This window comes from Nannospalax galili, unplaced genomic scaffold (genome assembly GCF_000622305.1).
Source record: "Nannospalax galili isolate Female #2095 unplaced genomic scaffold, S.galili_v1.0 scaffold559, whole genome shotgun sequence".
In the NCBI taxonomy this organism is placed as follows: domain Eukaryota; kingdom Metazoa; phylum Chordata; class Mammalia; order Rodentia; family Spalacidae; genus Nannospalax; species Nannospalax galili.
The window spans coordinates 1933344-1951233 of NW_008343479.1; the positions used below are offsets into that span (position 1 = coordinate 1933344).

Consider the following 17890-nt stretch of genomic DNA (forward strand, 5'->3'; position numbering starts at 1 on the left):
TTTTTGAGATGTGTGTAGCTGAGGATGACTTGAAATTTTGATTCTCCTGCTTCTACCTTGAGTGCTGGGATTACAGATATGCACTATCACACCCACTTAATCTTTTTAGTTTAGCTAGTGGGTTTGGTTGAGAATGTTGTTTAGTCCATTAGAAATTCCATCTCCTGAAAAGAAACACATCCACTGTTAAATTTTGTTGTGCATTGTTCTAGCTCTTTGATACGTGTTTTGCTAAAGATGGTTGCATTTTAATAAGTACATCTAATTGAGCACTTAAAATGTAGCACATGTTGTGGTAAGTGCTGTTCTTACATTTGCCAATAGAAGGATATAATCGACGTAGTTCTGATGATCTTTACTGGTATTTTTCTTAGTTTCTTTCCTGATATTTTACCTAGCTATCATGTTGTTTGTTTAGCTATTATTTAACCATTTCTTTTCAAAATATCAGTGGCTCCACAGACTTAAGGACTTACTATTACTGTTTAAGAATGAAAGCATGGGGCAGCAATACCGGCAGAGTAAGCCTTTAGGGACCAGAAAGAGAAATGGAAACACGTAAAGCATCTCAGTTATTATTTGATTAAAAAGCAATAAGGAGCATTTTAGAGTTTAGTGTTCTTCCTTATTCAATTTTCACAATAATAGTTTTTAAAAAAGCATGACTGCAGCATTAGATGAGAAATCCAAGCTCAAAGGATTATCACAGCTCCTCAGAAGCAGAGACAAGGATTCAAGCAGTTATTCTCTAGGTGGGACTGAAATGGTCCCTTCCATCTTGTGCAGTTTCCATGTGCACCCTGGTGTTTTTCCGCAGACTCCTGATGGGCAGGACCACTTCTTTCACATGTGGACTCTCCTACAGAGCCCACCCTGGCTCCTCTAGCAGGAACGTGTTTGAAAAACTGAGAATTTTGTTTCTGGTTTTATTGGGGCCATCTCTGCTGAACTACTGAACTTCGAAAAAGCCCTCTTAGATCTTTGAGTGAGAACAAAGACAGGGATTTTGGAATGACTCATTGGGAAAGGGCCAATGACAAACCTGACAACCTGAGCTCAGTCCTAGAACCTACATAGTGAGTAGAGAATGGGCTCCTGCAAGATATCTTCCCTCCCACCACACATGCCTGGCACACATGCACACACACACACACATACACACACACACACACACACACACACACACACACACACACACACAAGCACAAGCACCCAAGCATGCACATGCACACTAAATAAACAGTAAAAAAAAAAAAAAGTTAAGCAAACAAAGACAGTCTGGGAGACAGGGGACACTGAGGAACAGGTGACCAGGACCTCTTTTCCCCATGGTTGACTCCTGAGGCCCACCCATGCCCACAGCAGCATTACACGTGGTTGCTTTTATACATGCTGTCCTCAAACAGGCTACAAGGTAGGGCCAGAGGGAACACCTGCCTTTATTTTATGGATGAAGAAATCGAGAGATTAAATGACCTGTTCAAGGGCAACCATTTATTAAGGGTCACAAGAGAGCCTGATGCTGTTACCTCTCTCTCTCTCTCTCTTTCTCTCTCTCTCTCTCTCAGCGTTGTTGTCTTCCCATTACGCCCCTCTTGGTGCCTTTTGTGATTTTTCATCTCCTGACACCACAATCACTGCAGTTTAAATTGGTTAAATGATCTTTGTGCCTGTGTCTGATTTCTTTGTTAATTGCCTTTTGTTTGCAGAGAAGAGGGTCAGAGGTTCACTGTGCAGGTTCAGAGAACTTTTCCTCTTTTCTCCAGACCTTTCTCTTGTTTGTGTTGTTCATTTGATTTCATTTAGTTTTTGCCCAGAAACAATTAAAACAGTCAAATGCCTGTGGGGGGTGGTGAGTGACGCTGATGGACTAAGCCAGCCATACAGCTATCTTGTCATAGTATAATTATGCTGTAAGGATCACGAACTAACTCTGTAATGGAAAATACTAACAATAATTAAAAGGTGAAAATACCAGAAAAAGGGAAATTGTCAATTTCTCATTCTTTATAATCACAAAGCACTAAAGGACTAAGAACTGTCTGAGTTCCCATTCTTATGAGCTTCTACCCAGTTCTACACATTCTTTGCACACCATGTGCATTTTAGATTCCTATTTCCAAATCTATAGGGTAGGTCAGTAGCACTTGGGTCACCTGGAAGCTGGACAGCAGTGCTGATTCCCAGGCCATACTCCAGACCATGAAATTGGACTTGAATTTTTAAAGGATTCCTGTACACAGTCAATTTGAGAAGCATTTGTTCCCATCAGCCTTATGTTCATTGTCCATGGATTTCCACGGGTCTGTCTATATACCGCTGTGTTCTTGAGATCCTGTGAGTCATGACTAAAATGCCCACTCCAGCCCTATTTATCATGATTCCCCTTTAGAAATTCTACTATTTTCACTTCGCCTAATTCCTTCTGTCATGCTCAGGCCTCATGACTGTACTTAATTGATTTCCTTTCTTTTGTTTGGCTTTCCTCTTTGTAACTGGCCTACACCTTGCCTGTCCTTGAGAGATACCAAGTCCACAGAACTGTTCCATATTCATTCAACTAAAATAATCTTATCTCTTTTCTGTGCTCACTTTATATTACAAAGTCCAGTTCACTGTGCACATTGTGGAGACAGCATTCTGATGGTCTTCAAGCTTAGTTTGGTGAATGCCACATGGTGTGGCTCAGAACAAACCACAGCCTTGATTCTAATTTAATTCTGTTAGAGCTCCTCCCTGGACACTAGCAGGGACCATGGATTGACCTGTCTCCATGTCTCTGGGCTTCCAAGCAACTAAGGCCAATTAAGACTTGCCTTGTTCTTGGGGTGAAAGCATCCAAGCAGAAAAGTATCTCAAATCTATCAAGATGTTAATGACCTGTGGCAGGACTCTGGCAGTTACGAAAGCACCTCTGCTGCCAGAATCCATTTGTATTGGGTGGGTGTTTTCAACAGCCACTTAATTAGACACATTGCTTTTCTCTATACATTCTCCATGGTGGCAACCTCATCCAGATAGCTAATGGTCCCTGAGTGACCTGCATTATAGGACAGTGAGGGCATTAGTTACTGCGGTCCCAAATGTACTTGGAAGTATTTGTTTTCCCAAGACTGCAACCAATTAGGAAGGACTCAGAAAGGGCCGAGAGACAAAAGAAGTCTGATGCTGCTAAATGCCGAGCTCCATTGCTTCCTAGTTCTTTAACTTGGTTGTGCAAATCCATTAAGTGTATCTTAGTTTTATCATATGTAAATGGAGATGTTAAGAGAATAATACAAAGATTAAAATACCGAATACATGTACAGTGCTTGCAATGATTTCTGTTATGAGTTTTACATGTGCTATGTAAAGTTGGATTTCTGCTCATATTTCCTCATAGTCACTCATTCATACATTCATTTATGTATCCTCTGAGCCCCTTCCATAAGTCAGACTCTGTCCTAAGGGATGAAAATACAGAGGCAAAAGGTGAAAGGTTTATAGGATCTGAAGAGAAACCAGAGGAGTTGGAGGGGAGGGAGTGGGCATGGATTTGACCAAAACACCATATATGCATATATGAAATTCTCAATAAATTATTTAAAAAAAAGAAAGCACAGAGGCAGACATGGAAAGGTTTCCATTTTTCAGAGCTCTCAGTCTTGTGAGGAAGAACGTTTAAATGAAGGCGCAGCAGAACGCAGTACGTGCTACTGTCCAGCCCTGCACATGACTGATGGCACCGACCTCACTGGGAATTACTGCTTTGAGTAAAGGGAGCACCTAGGATATGTTCCCAAAACATATGATTGGAAAGAAAGATGGCATATTCCAGAAAGTGGGAAGAATCAAGGCAGAGTAACAGTGACAAGCTCAGGAAACCATGAGCAGCCCTGTTGCTGAGTCAGGTTGAGCAATATTGAGAGAGGATGAGGCAAGTAGACAGAGAGAAGGAACCTGAGAGCAGAATTGTGAACACCAACACCGGGGAAGGAGCTGAATTACATTCTCTTACAGGTCACAAATCATTTCTGCCCTGCTTGTATTTTAGACAGGAAATGTGCTTTCCAGGATTACCAGTGCCTTCCTTCTCTTCAAAACTTAACTTCTCTCTCCACTCTCTTCAGTCAGTGGTGCATGAAAATCATCTCTTAAGTATTTAGGAGAACGAACCATGCATCTCTTCAAACAGCATGTTCTATGATCTCTCCTTGGTATCTTGTCACCAGTTATGTAATCATTTATACAAAGGAAAAATATCCCCTAACGCTATTATTTCAGAGCTTCTTTAATTTATAGCATTCCATTGCTACTATGTTTCCTTGATGACCACTATTGACATTTATCCCTTAAACGTTATCAAGTAGCGTGTTGACATTATTAGGAAGGAATAGCTCTTAGAAATAATTGTCCAGGGGCTGGAGAGATAGCTCAGTGGTTAAGAGCACTGACTGCTCTTGCAGAGGACCTGGGTTCGATCCCTAGCACCCACATGGCAGCTCTGAACTATCCTTAACTCCAGTTCCTCCAGTTCTGGGGCAGTCCGAAGCCCTCTTCTGACCTCCGTGGCATTGCACGACATGGGTGCTCTCACATGCATACAGGCAATACACTCATACACATAAAATAAAAATTATGAAAAAATGCTACCTAATCCACAAGCAGTACTCTGGAGATCTCTGCATTTTATTGAGACAAGAAGTTCTTACAAAATGTCCTGTTTTAGAAAAAAGGTGAGCAAATGAAAATAAGCAGCATAAAGAGAAAGGAGTCTCTGTTCCCCATGGTCCATTCAGGAGATATAACCAGACCTTCCTAGAGCTGCTATGATTCTTGAAATGCTGGACATGTAAATTAATAAAAGTCAGAGTTCTGAGTAAAGGAAAGAGGCTTATATTGGGTAATGATAAAAGTCAGCCCACTAAGAAGATATAGCTACTGAAATGTATGTGTAGCAAACAACAGAACTGAAAAATACATGAAAAAAACATAATAGAACTAAAAGCATAAAAAGACAAATCTGTAAGTACAGTTGGAGGCTTCAGCACCATCTTCTCAATGACTGATATAATGATACAGAAAATTAGAAAAGATTTAGAGCAATTCAATACCACGAGTGAACAGGATCTAATCAGTACTTGTAGCTCATTAAGCCCAGTATCAGCAGGATAACACACTCTGTTAAAGAAGACACAGTCCACCAAATCCTGAGCCAATTTAAAATAAGCAAAATTATCTAGACTACTCTGTACCTATGAAACAATTCAAGTAGAAATCAACAACAAAAAGATTATAGAACAATCTGTGAGAACTTGGAAACTAAATAATACAGTTCTTTATTTCTTTATTATTTATCTATTTGTATGTGGAGTTACTTGTTTATTTATCTATTTGTATGTAGTGTCTGTCTATGTGTGCAAGTGCTGGAAGAGGTCAGAGGAAGGTATCAGCTCTCCTGGAGCTGGAGTTACAGGTGGTTGTGACCTGCCCTACATGAATGCTCTGGAGAGCAGCAAGTGCTTAACACTGAGCCATCTCTTGACTGCCCCCCCATATACTTCTGAATTGAAGGAGAACATAACATACTGAAATGTGTTGGATGATATGAAACAGTGTTGAAAGGAAATTTATAGCATTAAAAGAAAAACAGCCTTATCAACGGGAGAGAATCAATGAGTTACCTAAGCTTCTGCTTTAAAAAAATCTAGAAAAAGTGAGGAGAAGTCAATAATGTGGATAACAGTTGAAATTACTTTAAAAAACAGACTATTAACAAAACAAAAGGCAGGTTCTCTGGAAAGATCAATCAAACTGAAAAACCTTTAGTGGAATGGCAAATTAGAGAGAGAGAGAGAGAGAGAGAGAGAGAGAGAGAGAGAGAGAGAAGAGAGAGAGAGAGAGAGAGAAAGTACCACCCTCGGGAATGAAGCAAGGATCTCATTATAGAGTTTACAAATATTTAAGAAATAATGAGAAATTAAAGTTTACAATGCTATACACATGTTTAACAGGTTAGATGAAATAGAGCAGTTTATTGAAACACATAAGACATAAAAGCTCACTGAACATGAAATAGAAAATTTGGATAGTCCTATAACAATTAAGAAACTTAACTAGTAAGGGGTAGAGAGATGACACAGAGGTTAAGAGAACCAGCTGCTCTTGTAGAGGACCCAGGTTCAGTTCCCAGCACCCACATGACAGCTAACAGCCATCCAGAACTTCATTTCGATGGGATTCGATGCCCTCTTCTGATCTCCACTGCTATTGTACTCAAGAGGTACACTTACATGCATTTAGGCAAAACACTCATACACATGAAATTTTGAAAAATAAATTCTATTTCTAGTTATAAACTCCCAAAGAAGTTTCCAAGCCCAAATGTCTTCACAGGAGAATTCTATTTAATGTTTCCAGAAAAGTAAAAATGAAGTTATATAATCTTGTCCAGAAAATATGGGAAGGAAACACCTCCCACAAACTCTATGAGGCCAATGTAATATGCACAAACTAGGCAAAGATAGCACAAAAATAAGCACACAAATTAATATTCCTCATCAATACTGATGCAAAGTTCTTCAAAGCACACAAATAGACTTCAGAAGTGTACAAAGAGTTATATAGCATGAATAAGTGGATTTGGCTCAGGAATGTAAGGACGGTCACATTGCAAAGAACCAACTGATACACTCAAACATATGAATAATCTGAAGAAGAAAAGTCCCATGATCATGTCAACTGACACAGAACAAGCATCTGAGGAAACTAAGCAACCATTCATGAGGAACAGAAAATCTCACAGAAAGATAAGAGAGGGGGCTCTTCCTCTGTGTGAAAAAGAATTTCCACATAAATCCTACAAGTACCAGCATTCTATTGAGAAATAACTAAGACTTTCTGCCTAAGACTGGGAGTAGGAAAGGGCAACCCCTTATTTTCACTGGTGCCACTCAGCATGGTACTGGACGTTTTAGCTAGCACAGAAAGGCAAGTGAGGAAATAGAAGATAAAGTGCAGATTAAAAATCCCTATGTTCTACGATGTTCCAAAGGCCAAAAATGTCAAAAGTATTTGGGAGCTCTTATCTAATCCTTAAAAGATTTTAGGGTTACCTCTTCAGGGGGGGGACTGTTAGAGTAGCAAAAATCCCCATTTAAAAAGAAAGAAGGAAGGAAGGAAGGAAGGAAAAAAAAAAGAAAAGAAAAGAAAAGAAAGTACATGAAGTTGTCAGAAAAAAAGTGATGGGGAGATATGGGAGGTGTTGGAGGGGAGGGAGTGGATTTGATCAAGACACCTTATATGCAGTTATGAAATCTCAATAAAGTTTTTTAAAAGTTAAAAAAAATCCCTATGTGCATCTGACAACCTTGCGGGCTGTAGCAATCTTGACTGACTGTCATTCAGTCTTCAAAATATACCATTCCACTCTTTCCTGGACTTCGGGGTTCTGCTGAGTACTTTAGCTATCCCGATGAATTTGATGTGGAATCTAAAAATTTTCTCTTGCCATTTTCACATAGTTTCTTTGCTCCATATAGTCTTAGCATTTCAGATGTGACTCGACATGGGGAGGCACTTTTCAGTCACATCTCTTCGGGACTTTAAGTATCATTTGTATGTGAATGCCTGCGTCTTTTCTTTGTTTGGGGGATTTTTTTTTTTCTATAAGTCTACTGAATAAGTGTGCATATCCTTGGTTTATATATCAGATCCCTCTTTTACCCTTTGAATTCTTATATTTGATCTCCTGCTTATTTCCCAAATTTCTTGAAATTTATGATCATGTTTATTTACTGTTAGTTATTACTGCTTGAATGCGATGCCTTTTAAATATTATCTTCAATTCTTAACAGTCTTTCTTCTGTTTTAACGAGCCTTGATGTTTGTTTTCACTATATCACTATACTTTATATTTAACTTACCAAGCTTCCCATTTTCAACATTTCCATATATTTGTCCTGTATTTGGGGACATACTGTACATTCTGTTTAAGAAGAATAGTTTTACATCAAACTAATTATCTCTGGATCATCCTTCAGAACCTTCTTCAAACACAATTCACCCCAAACCGTGACTTTCTAGGTGACTTTAGTTGCCTCTCAATACAACAAAATAATTAATTAAAATCATTTTCTCAGGTTGTTGAGATGGCTTATGTTTTCAAAGCACTAACTCTCGAGGCGGACTCTTATTGGTTTGAATTCCAGGTGCATAGCTTCTGGCTGTGTAACATCTTTCTGCTTTAGTTCCTTGTCTATTAATGAGGCTATTGCTGCTACCTTCTTCACAGAAGTGATAAAAGTCTAAATAAAGTAGTCTGTGTGAAGCTTATAGAGTATCAACTAGACATGAGTCACTAATCAGGATATTCACTGTGCAAATCTCCATCTTATCACTCTGCAGTCACACTTGTTTTATTCATATTATTCTCTCATTAGATTATAAGCATCTTTTTAAAAAAAGTATTTTGTTTATTATTTTTATTCTATGTGTATGAGTATATATTATGTGTGTATGTATGTAAGTGCACCCATTTTGTGCAATGCCTAAAGTGGTCAGAAGAAGGCATCAGATCCCTTGGAGCTGGAGTTATAGACAGTTGTTAGCTGCCATGTGGGTGCTGGGACTTGAACCCTGGTCCTCTGCAAGAGCAGGCAGTGCTCTTAACCTCTAAACCATCTCTCCAGCCCCAATTATAAGCTTCTTAAGGACATTGTTTAAGATTTCATAGTCCCAAAATATAGAAACATTACACAGGGCTGGAGAGATGGTTCAGCAGTTAAGAGCACTGGCTGCCTTTGCAGAGGACCCAGGTTTGATTCCTAGCATCTACATAGTGCCTAACAACTGCCTGCAACTCCAGCTCCAGGGGAATCCAATACCCTCTTCTGACCTCCGCAGGCATTGCAAGACATGGGTGCACTTACATGCAAGCAATACAGTCATATACAAAAACTAAAAATAATATAAAATATAAAAAAATTGAACATACACAGGTACTCAGCAGTCATTTTTGATTAAATGGAGAGATGTAATCACTTTCCTCAATGGAAGTTGTCTTGGTAATCTAGAAAGCTCAAGGGCATAAAGTAAAACACATCTTGGATGAATTCTGGCTGTGTTACAAGTTAGGTTCCTGTGTTGGTTAGTTTGGATTATACTGACAGAATAGTATATGGTGATGGCTAAACAGCAGATATTTGTTACTTGCAGACCTAGAGACTGAAAGTCTGAGATCTACTTGACAGCTGACTGATTGATTTGGTTGTTAGGGAGGGCCTTCTTTAGTCAGCAGAAAGCTGCTTCTCATTGTGTGCTTATGCTGAGAAAGGGAACTCTGGTGTCTTTTCTTCCTATAAAGGGCATCGATTCTACAAAAGGAGCTTTGCCTTCATGAACTCATCCAATCCTAATTACCTCCCAGGGTTCCACTTCCTAATGTCATCACATCGGGAGTTAGGGATTCAACATAGGGTTATAAACATGTAGCACCAGATACCTCACTGTGCTCAGTTTACTCTTCTCTATTTGTCAGAATGGTTTGGTGAGAATTAGCACAGCATCAGGAACAGCACTAGATCTCAGATAGGACCTCCGTGCTTAGGGGCTTCTGTGATTATAATCTAACAAAAATGCAGAGAGAGAAAGAGAGAGAGACAGAGAGACACAGAGACACAGAGACAGAGAGACAGAGAGACAGAGAGAACATTAGAAGAAAATCTTTCTTAGAGGATCACTTATAAAAAACAACTGATTTCACAATTTTAAAAGAGCAATTGAAAGTTTTTTCTGTGTGATAATCAGGGGCTCTTGGCTCCTGGTAACTGGGACAATCTGAGCAACTGAGTCGTGGTCCCTGGTAACTTGCAGGATAGGTTCAGCCTGTCATTGCCAGTTCACTGTTGCCCTCTGCTGGTGAATCTCTTGTTATCTCAGAGACTGCAGACTGGCACCCTCAGGTGCTCTCTTACCTGGACATTGGTGATGGCTCCTCCATTCAGTTAGGAAAGGCAGTGATGCTAGTCCTGAGGAACAGTGGCAGAAAGAAGTGACTCCAGGGATGACTGGCTCTCCTGTGGAGGAGATGGATCTTCCTTTATTCTTTTAAAAAATATTTTACTATTTAAATTTATTTATTTTTATTTATTTATTTATTTATTTTTGGTGTTTTTGAGACAGTCTCCCTGTAGCTCCAGCTGCCTGGAACTCACTCTGTAGACCAGGTTGCCCTTGAATTCACAGAGGATCCCCTGCTTCTGCCTCCCAAGTGCTGGGATTAAAGGTGTGCGCCACCATGCCTGGCTTTAAATTTTTATTTTATGGAGTGTATTGCCTGCATGTAGGTAAGCACACCCATGCTGTACAATGCATGGAGGTCAGAAGAGGGTGTCAGATCCCCTGGAACTGGAGTTACAGATGGCTGTTAGCCACAATGTGGCTACTGGGAACCAAACCCAGGTCTTCTGCAAGAGCTGCTAGTGCTCTTAACTGCTGAGTCATCTCTCCAGCCCCATGTTTTTATTCTTTTACTACGTGCTGTCATTTGCTGAGAATTCACTTTGTGCTGGGCACAGTGCAGAGACCCAGCTATGAACTTGACACAGATTTTGCACTAAAGAACCTCTCATTCAACATGTGTGGAGAGGAAAGGGCTGGAGGAGTTCATAAATCACTGTAATATGGAGAAGACTGTGACTAGGACCACAGTGGAGGGACTGAAAGCAGTTTGAGTGCCCTTTAAAGGTAGAAAGATGACACCCACTTGGAGGGCAGGGCTCCATAGAAAATGGGACCTCGAATGATAGATGGCATTTTCTATTTTTAAAAGCATCTATTTGGGGGACTGAAGAGATGGCTCAGTCAGTAAAGTGTTAGCACAAACATAAAGACCTGAGTCCATATCCCCAGCACCCATGTAAAAGCTGGGCATGATGGCTAGTGCCTGTAATCTCAGCACCCAGGAGGCAGAGACACAGAAGGATCCTCAGGTATACTGACCAGTCAGTCTAGCCAATGTTCCTGTCCAAAATATAGGGTGGAAAGGCAAAGGAGGAAGATACCTGCTTTCAACCTCTGGCCTCCACACATAAGTGGAGGTGCACACATCCACCTCCCTGCACACATGTGCAAACATACAATATACATATATTTTAAATATATTATCATTATAAATAAATTTAGCACTGGTAAATAAAAGCACATGAAAGAAAGGAAAACACTTGAACGTAATCTAATAATGAATGTTCAAATTTTGGTGGATGCAGTATCTTGCTGTTGTTACAAATTTGGAACTTTACTGTAGGTAGCCTCTATTATCCTGCCTTTTCTCACTATTATGACATGAAATTTCACCACAGTTACTGATTTTCGATGTGCTATTTTATAGGGGGAGGGGCATTCTAATGTGTTGAAAATGAAGATTGAATTCACAAACAGCATGAACCAAGACACACAGGCTGCACTGAGCGAACCTTGTTCATTCTTTATCTTTCATTTCAGGAATACTTGCTAAACTCTCATGACTTTGGAGTTGCAGTGGTCAGGTTTGGCTCTGCCTTTGCAGAATACACAGTGCAGGATAAGAGAGATACACACTATATAATCGTAAAAATAACTATAAATTTCCATGTGAGATAAGAACCATGAAAATGAAATAACAGGACTATTAGATTGCATATAAGAAAGGAAAGAAGCAGTCACAGAGGACTGGGAAGCTGTGCTGCAGTCAGGAGGGGTGGGGCTCAACCCCGTAGGAGTCAGATAGACAAAGAAGATCAAGACTGCCGCCAGCAAAGAGGCCAGCATGTGCAAATGCCCGGGTATTGGAAAGGGCACAGAGAACACAAAAAGCTGAAATCATTCTAGGGAGAGCAGAGTCTAAGGATGGGTCTAAAATGAAGTTGAAGGAGATGGGGCCTGATCCTGCAGAGCCTTTTAGACCAGGTGAAGGATTTTTGTCATTTTTATACTGGGCATGGTAGAACATACCTGTGACCCCAGCACTTAGGAGGCTGAGGCAGAGTGTTATTCAAGTTTGAGGCCAGCGTTGCGTGATTAATAAGTTCAAGGCTAAGCCTGGGCTGTAGAAGGAGAACTTGTTTCAACTTCTGTCCCACCTAAAATAAAACTAAAAATTTTTCTTGTCATTTATCGTAAGAGCCATGAGACAGTATTGAAATGTTTAAGTCAGAGCAACTGAAGAATAAACAGATTTATTTTCTAAGAGAAAAAAAAAAAAAGACAAAACCCCCACAAACAAACAAAAGGCAGTCCTCACCGAGGTAGGTACAGAGATCTGAAGGAAAAGCAGATGTAGTTAAGGCAGGTCCAGTGACACCAGGTCTAGGGAGCAGGGGATCACAATAGTGCAGGGGAGGACAATGGAAGTCTCAGCCAGAGTGATGACAGAGGAGGTGGGCAGGAGTGGGTGGGTCAGACGTTTTGTAGTGAAATAGTTAGGAATTAGCATGCAAAGTGATGAAATATTCTCTGTAAAGAACACCTCCAAGGCCTGTATCTTACATAAATGGGTAGAGTTCTTTCCCTAGATGGGGGAGAATGAATAACAAGGTTGGGAAGGGGCAGGCAGGAGTGTGGGAAGTTAGCTAGGGAGAACGTTTTCCCATGTGGCTTGTCTGGTCACATCTGCTCCTTGCAGAGGTGGATTTGAGCTCATTTCCACACACACCAAGGTACTCTGTTTGGAAGTGGTGATGGCTGGGAAAGAGAGCCAACATCATGCTTAGATTTGATTTCTCAGTGTTTGTTCCAGGCACTACTGCTTACTGTGTGTAAACACTGAGTGTGCCATTTCAAGGGTCTGTGGCGTTCAGTCTCCTTATCTTTAAAATGAAGGTGGTCATGCTTAGTTGAAAGGGTTATTGTGAGGATTCAATAGCGCATTGATGTCCAAGGCCTGGTAAACCTCCATGAACTTCACAGACTCCTGGTGTTACTGTGATTCCTATTTCTGTATTTGTTATGCTTTCCATCCGAACTTCAAGGGTATTGATACCAAGAATATATAGTTCAATGTTTTCATGAGTTCTTTAAGAAATGAAGACATGATTGAAGCCTAACTAAATAAATAGACAACCTAGGAGCTGGATATGGTGACTCTGAACTATTTATAGGCCCAAGTGTTTACTTGGATTCAGACATTCTCCACATGTAAATTATGCAGAGTCACAGCAGAGCACTCTGTGTTCCTAAAAAGAAATCTCCCCCCTCCCCCCCCCCCGCCACCAGAATCCTTTACCTTTTAAAATAAATCTCATTATGGAGTGCTGACATTTTCAGTAAAACCATTCAACTGAAAACTGCGGGGTTCCTTTTTTTTTCAGACTTAAAACAAGTCTGGTTTATTAGGCAGCAGCTTATAACATACTGCTAAGTAGATACAATCTATTTAGAGAAATTTATGTAGATATCTGATAAGACATTTCAGATTCCTCATCCCTTCCTGACTAAGATGGAAAGTGTTAAGCCGACTATCAAGAATTCTCTTTCTCTTAGTGAAGTAGGAGTTGAATATCACTGTGTTAGAGTGGGTGGAAACCACAGAACCAAGATTTAAACCAGATCTTTTGGATTCGAGGCTGTTTCTTTCCACCATATTGTAATATTGTAATTCTGACTTCATTTGGATATAACTTCCTTCAGAGGGTTGCGGGCAGTTGTAGAGCTAATATGTACAATGTCTGGCATGCACCAGGGCCTCAGTCAACTATTTCAGCCTTCTGTCCCTCCTCCTGCGCCTCCCTGTCTTTCTTTATCTCCATTTTCCACTTTTATGTTTCTTCCAGTTCCTCCTCCCACCTCTTAATTGCTTCTTACCTGTCTTTAGATTCCAGTGAGAAGTGACATGTATCCATAGTCCCGTAAGGACCTAAGTCCATACTAATAATTACCATCGCTAATTTTAGAGCCCTAAATGAATCATTTTCCATAGTCCTCACCTCCAAATTATGAGGAAAGTATTGTATTCATTTCACAGAGAAGTTATCAAAGTCAAAAGAGGTTTAAAACTCTAATCTTATAGGATTATTAACTGATAGAACTGCACGTTTTCCTTACAGTTATATCACCCAAAGGCTGCCAAAATGACTATAACTGACATTCATTTATTAGCTCAGACAATATGTATTTAGTGTAGTCATGCAGAAGACAGTGTTTATTCTGTATCACCAGTATCCTTACGGTACCCATTGCTAAACACTTCGTATATTATTCTTTCTTGCAAATTATGTAACTATATGCTAAGAAGAGAAAGGATTAGGATGCTTTCAGACAGCATAATAAAGGGACAGATTTATAAAGTAGCTTAAGAAATTCATGACTTTGGGCCATGACCTGAACACACAGCCTTCTCTCTGCTGTCTAAGACCCTGTGCAAGAGGCGGGGCCAAACAAAGACCTATGGTTTGTGTTAGAAATCCTGGATGTTATCCTAAATCAAAGGGACACTGTGCAGTACAGTGAAGGAAGCAATACTGTGCAGTAGTATCTCAGCAACTGACCTGTGGATACTGTTTAGGGAATAGTTAGGAGTAGGGTTCCCACGTCATTCATTTATGAGATTGATTTCATGTGGTCAGAACATAGATATGAATTGGTCACAAGGCATATAGAGTAAATAATTCTAAGGCCATAAAGTCTTATCTCCTGAAAGACATGCCACCTAGACAGGACAGCAACTGTGGGCTGAGAATTGCAGAAGATTCTCAGTTTCTTTTAATCAGAACCATTATTTTCTTTCTTGTTTTCTCTCAGAAGAATCCTTAACTTAACCAGAATTGCCTATGTGTGCCCTGAAAGGCTTTCATTTTGGGAGAAAATCTAATCAGTCAACACTTCCCAGTAGCTGTTTTTTGCCCCATTGGGAGTGTGCGTCACTTGCTTGGCTATATATTTACCAGAAGGATGTGGTAGGATAAGTTTGAATAGCGGTGGTCTGCATTTAAGTCTCCGTTTTATCTCCACATTCTAAAAGTGGTTTCTGGAGATCAGTGCAAGCAGTTGTTAGTAAGTACATTTTGTGGTGCAGACTGAGTTAGAACAAAGACATTTTTGGTACCCTTCATGTACTACATGAAGTTTTCCATGAGAGCAGAAAGGATGTGAGTTATAAAATGGTTGAAGGCCAACACCATACAAACTTGGCATTCTTCTAATGGATCTGTCCAATAGCTAACCATCTTGAGCTCTGTGGTGATAAATTATTTTCCTGTCATCTTTTGCCTTCCTTTAGTCCTTGAACCTGGGGTCAAAAAGGCAAGGTGTGATACCAGGCATTTCTTAGTCCCTTTTCTTCTGGGCCTCAGGCCTTACTGTCCTCTCTGCTAGATGTTTCTGTGGGTGTTATTGTCTTCAGCTTGGAGAGGCTCTATGGTCAATCTTCTCCTCTGTGCTGGTTCCTGCAGGATAGACCACTGGAACAATGAGAAGGAGAAGGTCCTGCTGCTCACAGACAAGACCCTCCTGATCTGCAAATACGATTTCATCATGCTAAGCTGTGTGCAAGTACAGCACGTTCCTCTGAGTGCTGTCTGTCGTGTCTGCCTGGGCACATTTGCCTTCCCACGGATGTCTTTTGACAAGTGAGTATAATGCCTCAGACTTGGAGAAGGCATGAAGCAAGCGAGAACATGTGGGGAAATCAATAACAAATGTGGCTCAGTCATGTAAGATGCAAGAAGTCAGAGGGAAGTTCTATTTGTTAAACTTATCAAATAATTGTAATAGTTCCTATTGTACGTCAGCACTGAAGATACAACCTAAAGCAATGAGAACCGGATACATAAATAGCTAAATGTAAGGTAGGAAGAGATGTGAATACAGAGAAAAAAGATCTCACAGAATTCACATGGCAGACAAAGATGTCTTTCTGGAGAACCCCTTCAGCCACTGTTTGTTGTTGTGTCCGAGTTATTGGGGAAGAAGAACCAAAGTTAAAAGAGTAAGGGTATTTGTGTGTGTGTGTGTGTGTATGTGTGTGTGTGTGTGTGTGTGTGTGTGTGTGTGTGTGTGTGTGATGCTGTTGAGAATTCAAGTTATTCCATAAAACCCGATGGCCAGAACCCACTGGATAGCTTTGTGCCTTTCCCGACTCTTCCCTGGAGTTCGACTGTCTCAGAGATGCTGACAGTTAACAAGGGGCTGGGTGAGGTCTATGGAGCAGGATTGTTGAACTGGGTACTGTTGATCTTGGAAAGGCATGCATTTCCTAAACGTTTTCGATGTAAGCCAGAAGGATGGCCATCTTTCTCCAAGGCTGAAGGTGAACTCTTCCCATAGAATTGCTAACTTACTGAAGGCAGGTGCCAGTTCTGTTGTCCATTAAGCACCTCACATTGGCCCTGGCACATACTGAGAACTCTTTTATTGATACAAAAAAATAAAACACCTTGAATAAGCATTTGGTTTTCCTTATACATAGTTTACCATATTGAAAAACTTTTTAATTACTGTCTTCATGGCTAGAAGAAGTGATAAATTCATATAGTTTATTAACATGTAGAACCAGGGGATTTAAAAATAATATAAACACATTTAAAAATATTTAAATACCACAGAATATTTTTTGTTTTTAAAAAATATTTTACTTATTTCTATTTTTTTGTGTATGAGTGCATGTAAGTAAGTGTGCCTGTGTTATGCAGTATCTACAGAAGTCAAAAGAAGGTGTTAGATACCCTGGAACTGAAGTTATGGACCATTGTTAGCTACCATGTGAGTCCTGGGACTAGAACCCAGGTCCCCTTCAACCACTCCCCACTATTCCTTCCCAATTTAAGGTGTTCTTTCTTTCTTTTCAAACACACTGTGTCCACCTAGTGCTGCCAGTATACGCATGGGTGTAGGGCCGTCCACAGAAGCATGGCTCCTCAGGAGCTGCATCCTTGAAGAAAGCCCGTCTCCTTCTCCCAGAAGCCATCATTTGCCAATAGTTCCTCCACTAAGTTTGGGAGTTTGTGACCACCTCTTTCTTCCATGTTGGGATTTTGTCTTACTTGATCTTATGTGGGTCTGTACATGCTGTCACAACTACCATGAGTTCATGTGTGCTCTCTTGTTTCCAGGAAACAGAGTTAGCTGCAGCTATCCACTCCCTCTGGCTCTTACAATCTTCCCACTCCCTCTTCCATGATGATTCCTGAGCCTTGGAGAAAGAGGTGTGATATAGATGTCCCAGTTAGGGCTGAGCACTCGACAGGGTTGTATTCTTTACCTGTTGACCAGTTGTGGGTCTCTGTGTTAATCGTCATCTACTGCAAAAAGAAGGGTGTAATATAGATGTCCCAGTTAGGGCTGAGCACTCGACAGGGTTGTATTCTTTACATGTTGACCAGTTGTGGGTCTCTGTGTTAATCGTCATCTACTGCAAAAAGAAGATGAGCATTGGAAGATGCACTAATCTATGGTCATAACACTAAGTCATTAGGATTTGGTTTAGTACTATATCCTTTTAGCAGAATAATAGCAATAGGTTCTCTGCTAGGACCTTTGACCTATCTAGACATGGGTTCTTGGTTCTGTTAACAGTGCCAGGCATGAGTTCCATCTTGTGGAGCAAGCCTTAAATTCAGTCAGAATGTGGTTGATTTCTCCATAACATTCATACTGCTGTTATACCAGTGGGCATGTTACCAGGCTGGTTGCCGCTGTGACTCTGAGTTTCACAGCTGGGTAAGACTGATGATTACTTTCCTACCCACTAATGTGCTTTTAAAAGCAGAGTAAACTACAACTTTCTCACCTTTCTCTACAATAACTGGCATGTTTAGATTTCTCTCTCATTTATGACAAATTACTGTTATTTGTATTTTACTAGATAATTTGCTGTGTTCCATTTTGTAAATATTTACTAAATTGAAAAAGCAAGAGAAGAGGTAATTAGAACAAAATT

General features: G+C 40.3%; 1 protein-coding gene across 1 annotated transcript in view; it reads left to right on the forward strand.

Annotated features, from left to right (window-relative positions):
* Positions 1-17890, forward strand: part of Tprg1 (tumor protein p63 regulated 1) — a 112776-nt gene that overhangs the window by 15087 nt on the left and 79799 nt on the right. Inside the window, exon 3 of the mRNA XM_008839676.1 lies at positions 15405-15581. Within this exon, the coding sequence (XP_008837898.1) occupies positions 15405-15581 (177 nt within the window). The remainder of the gene's footprint in view (positions 1-15404; positions 15582-17890) is intronic.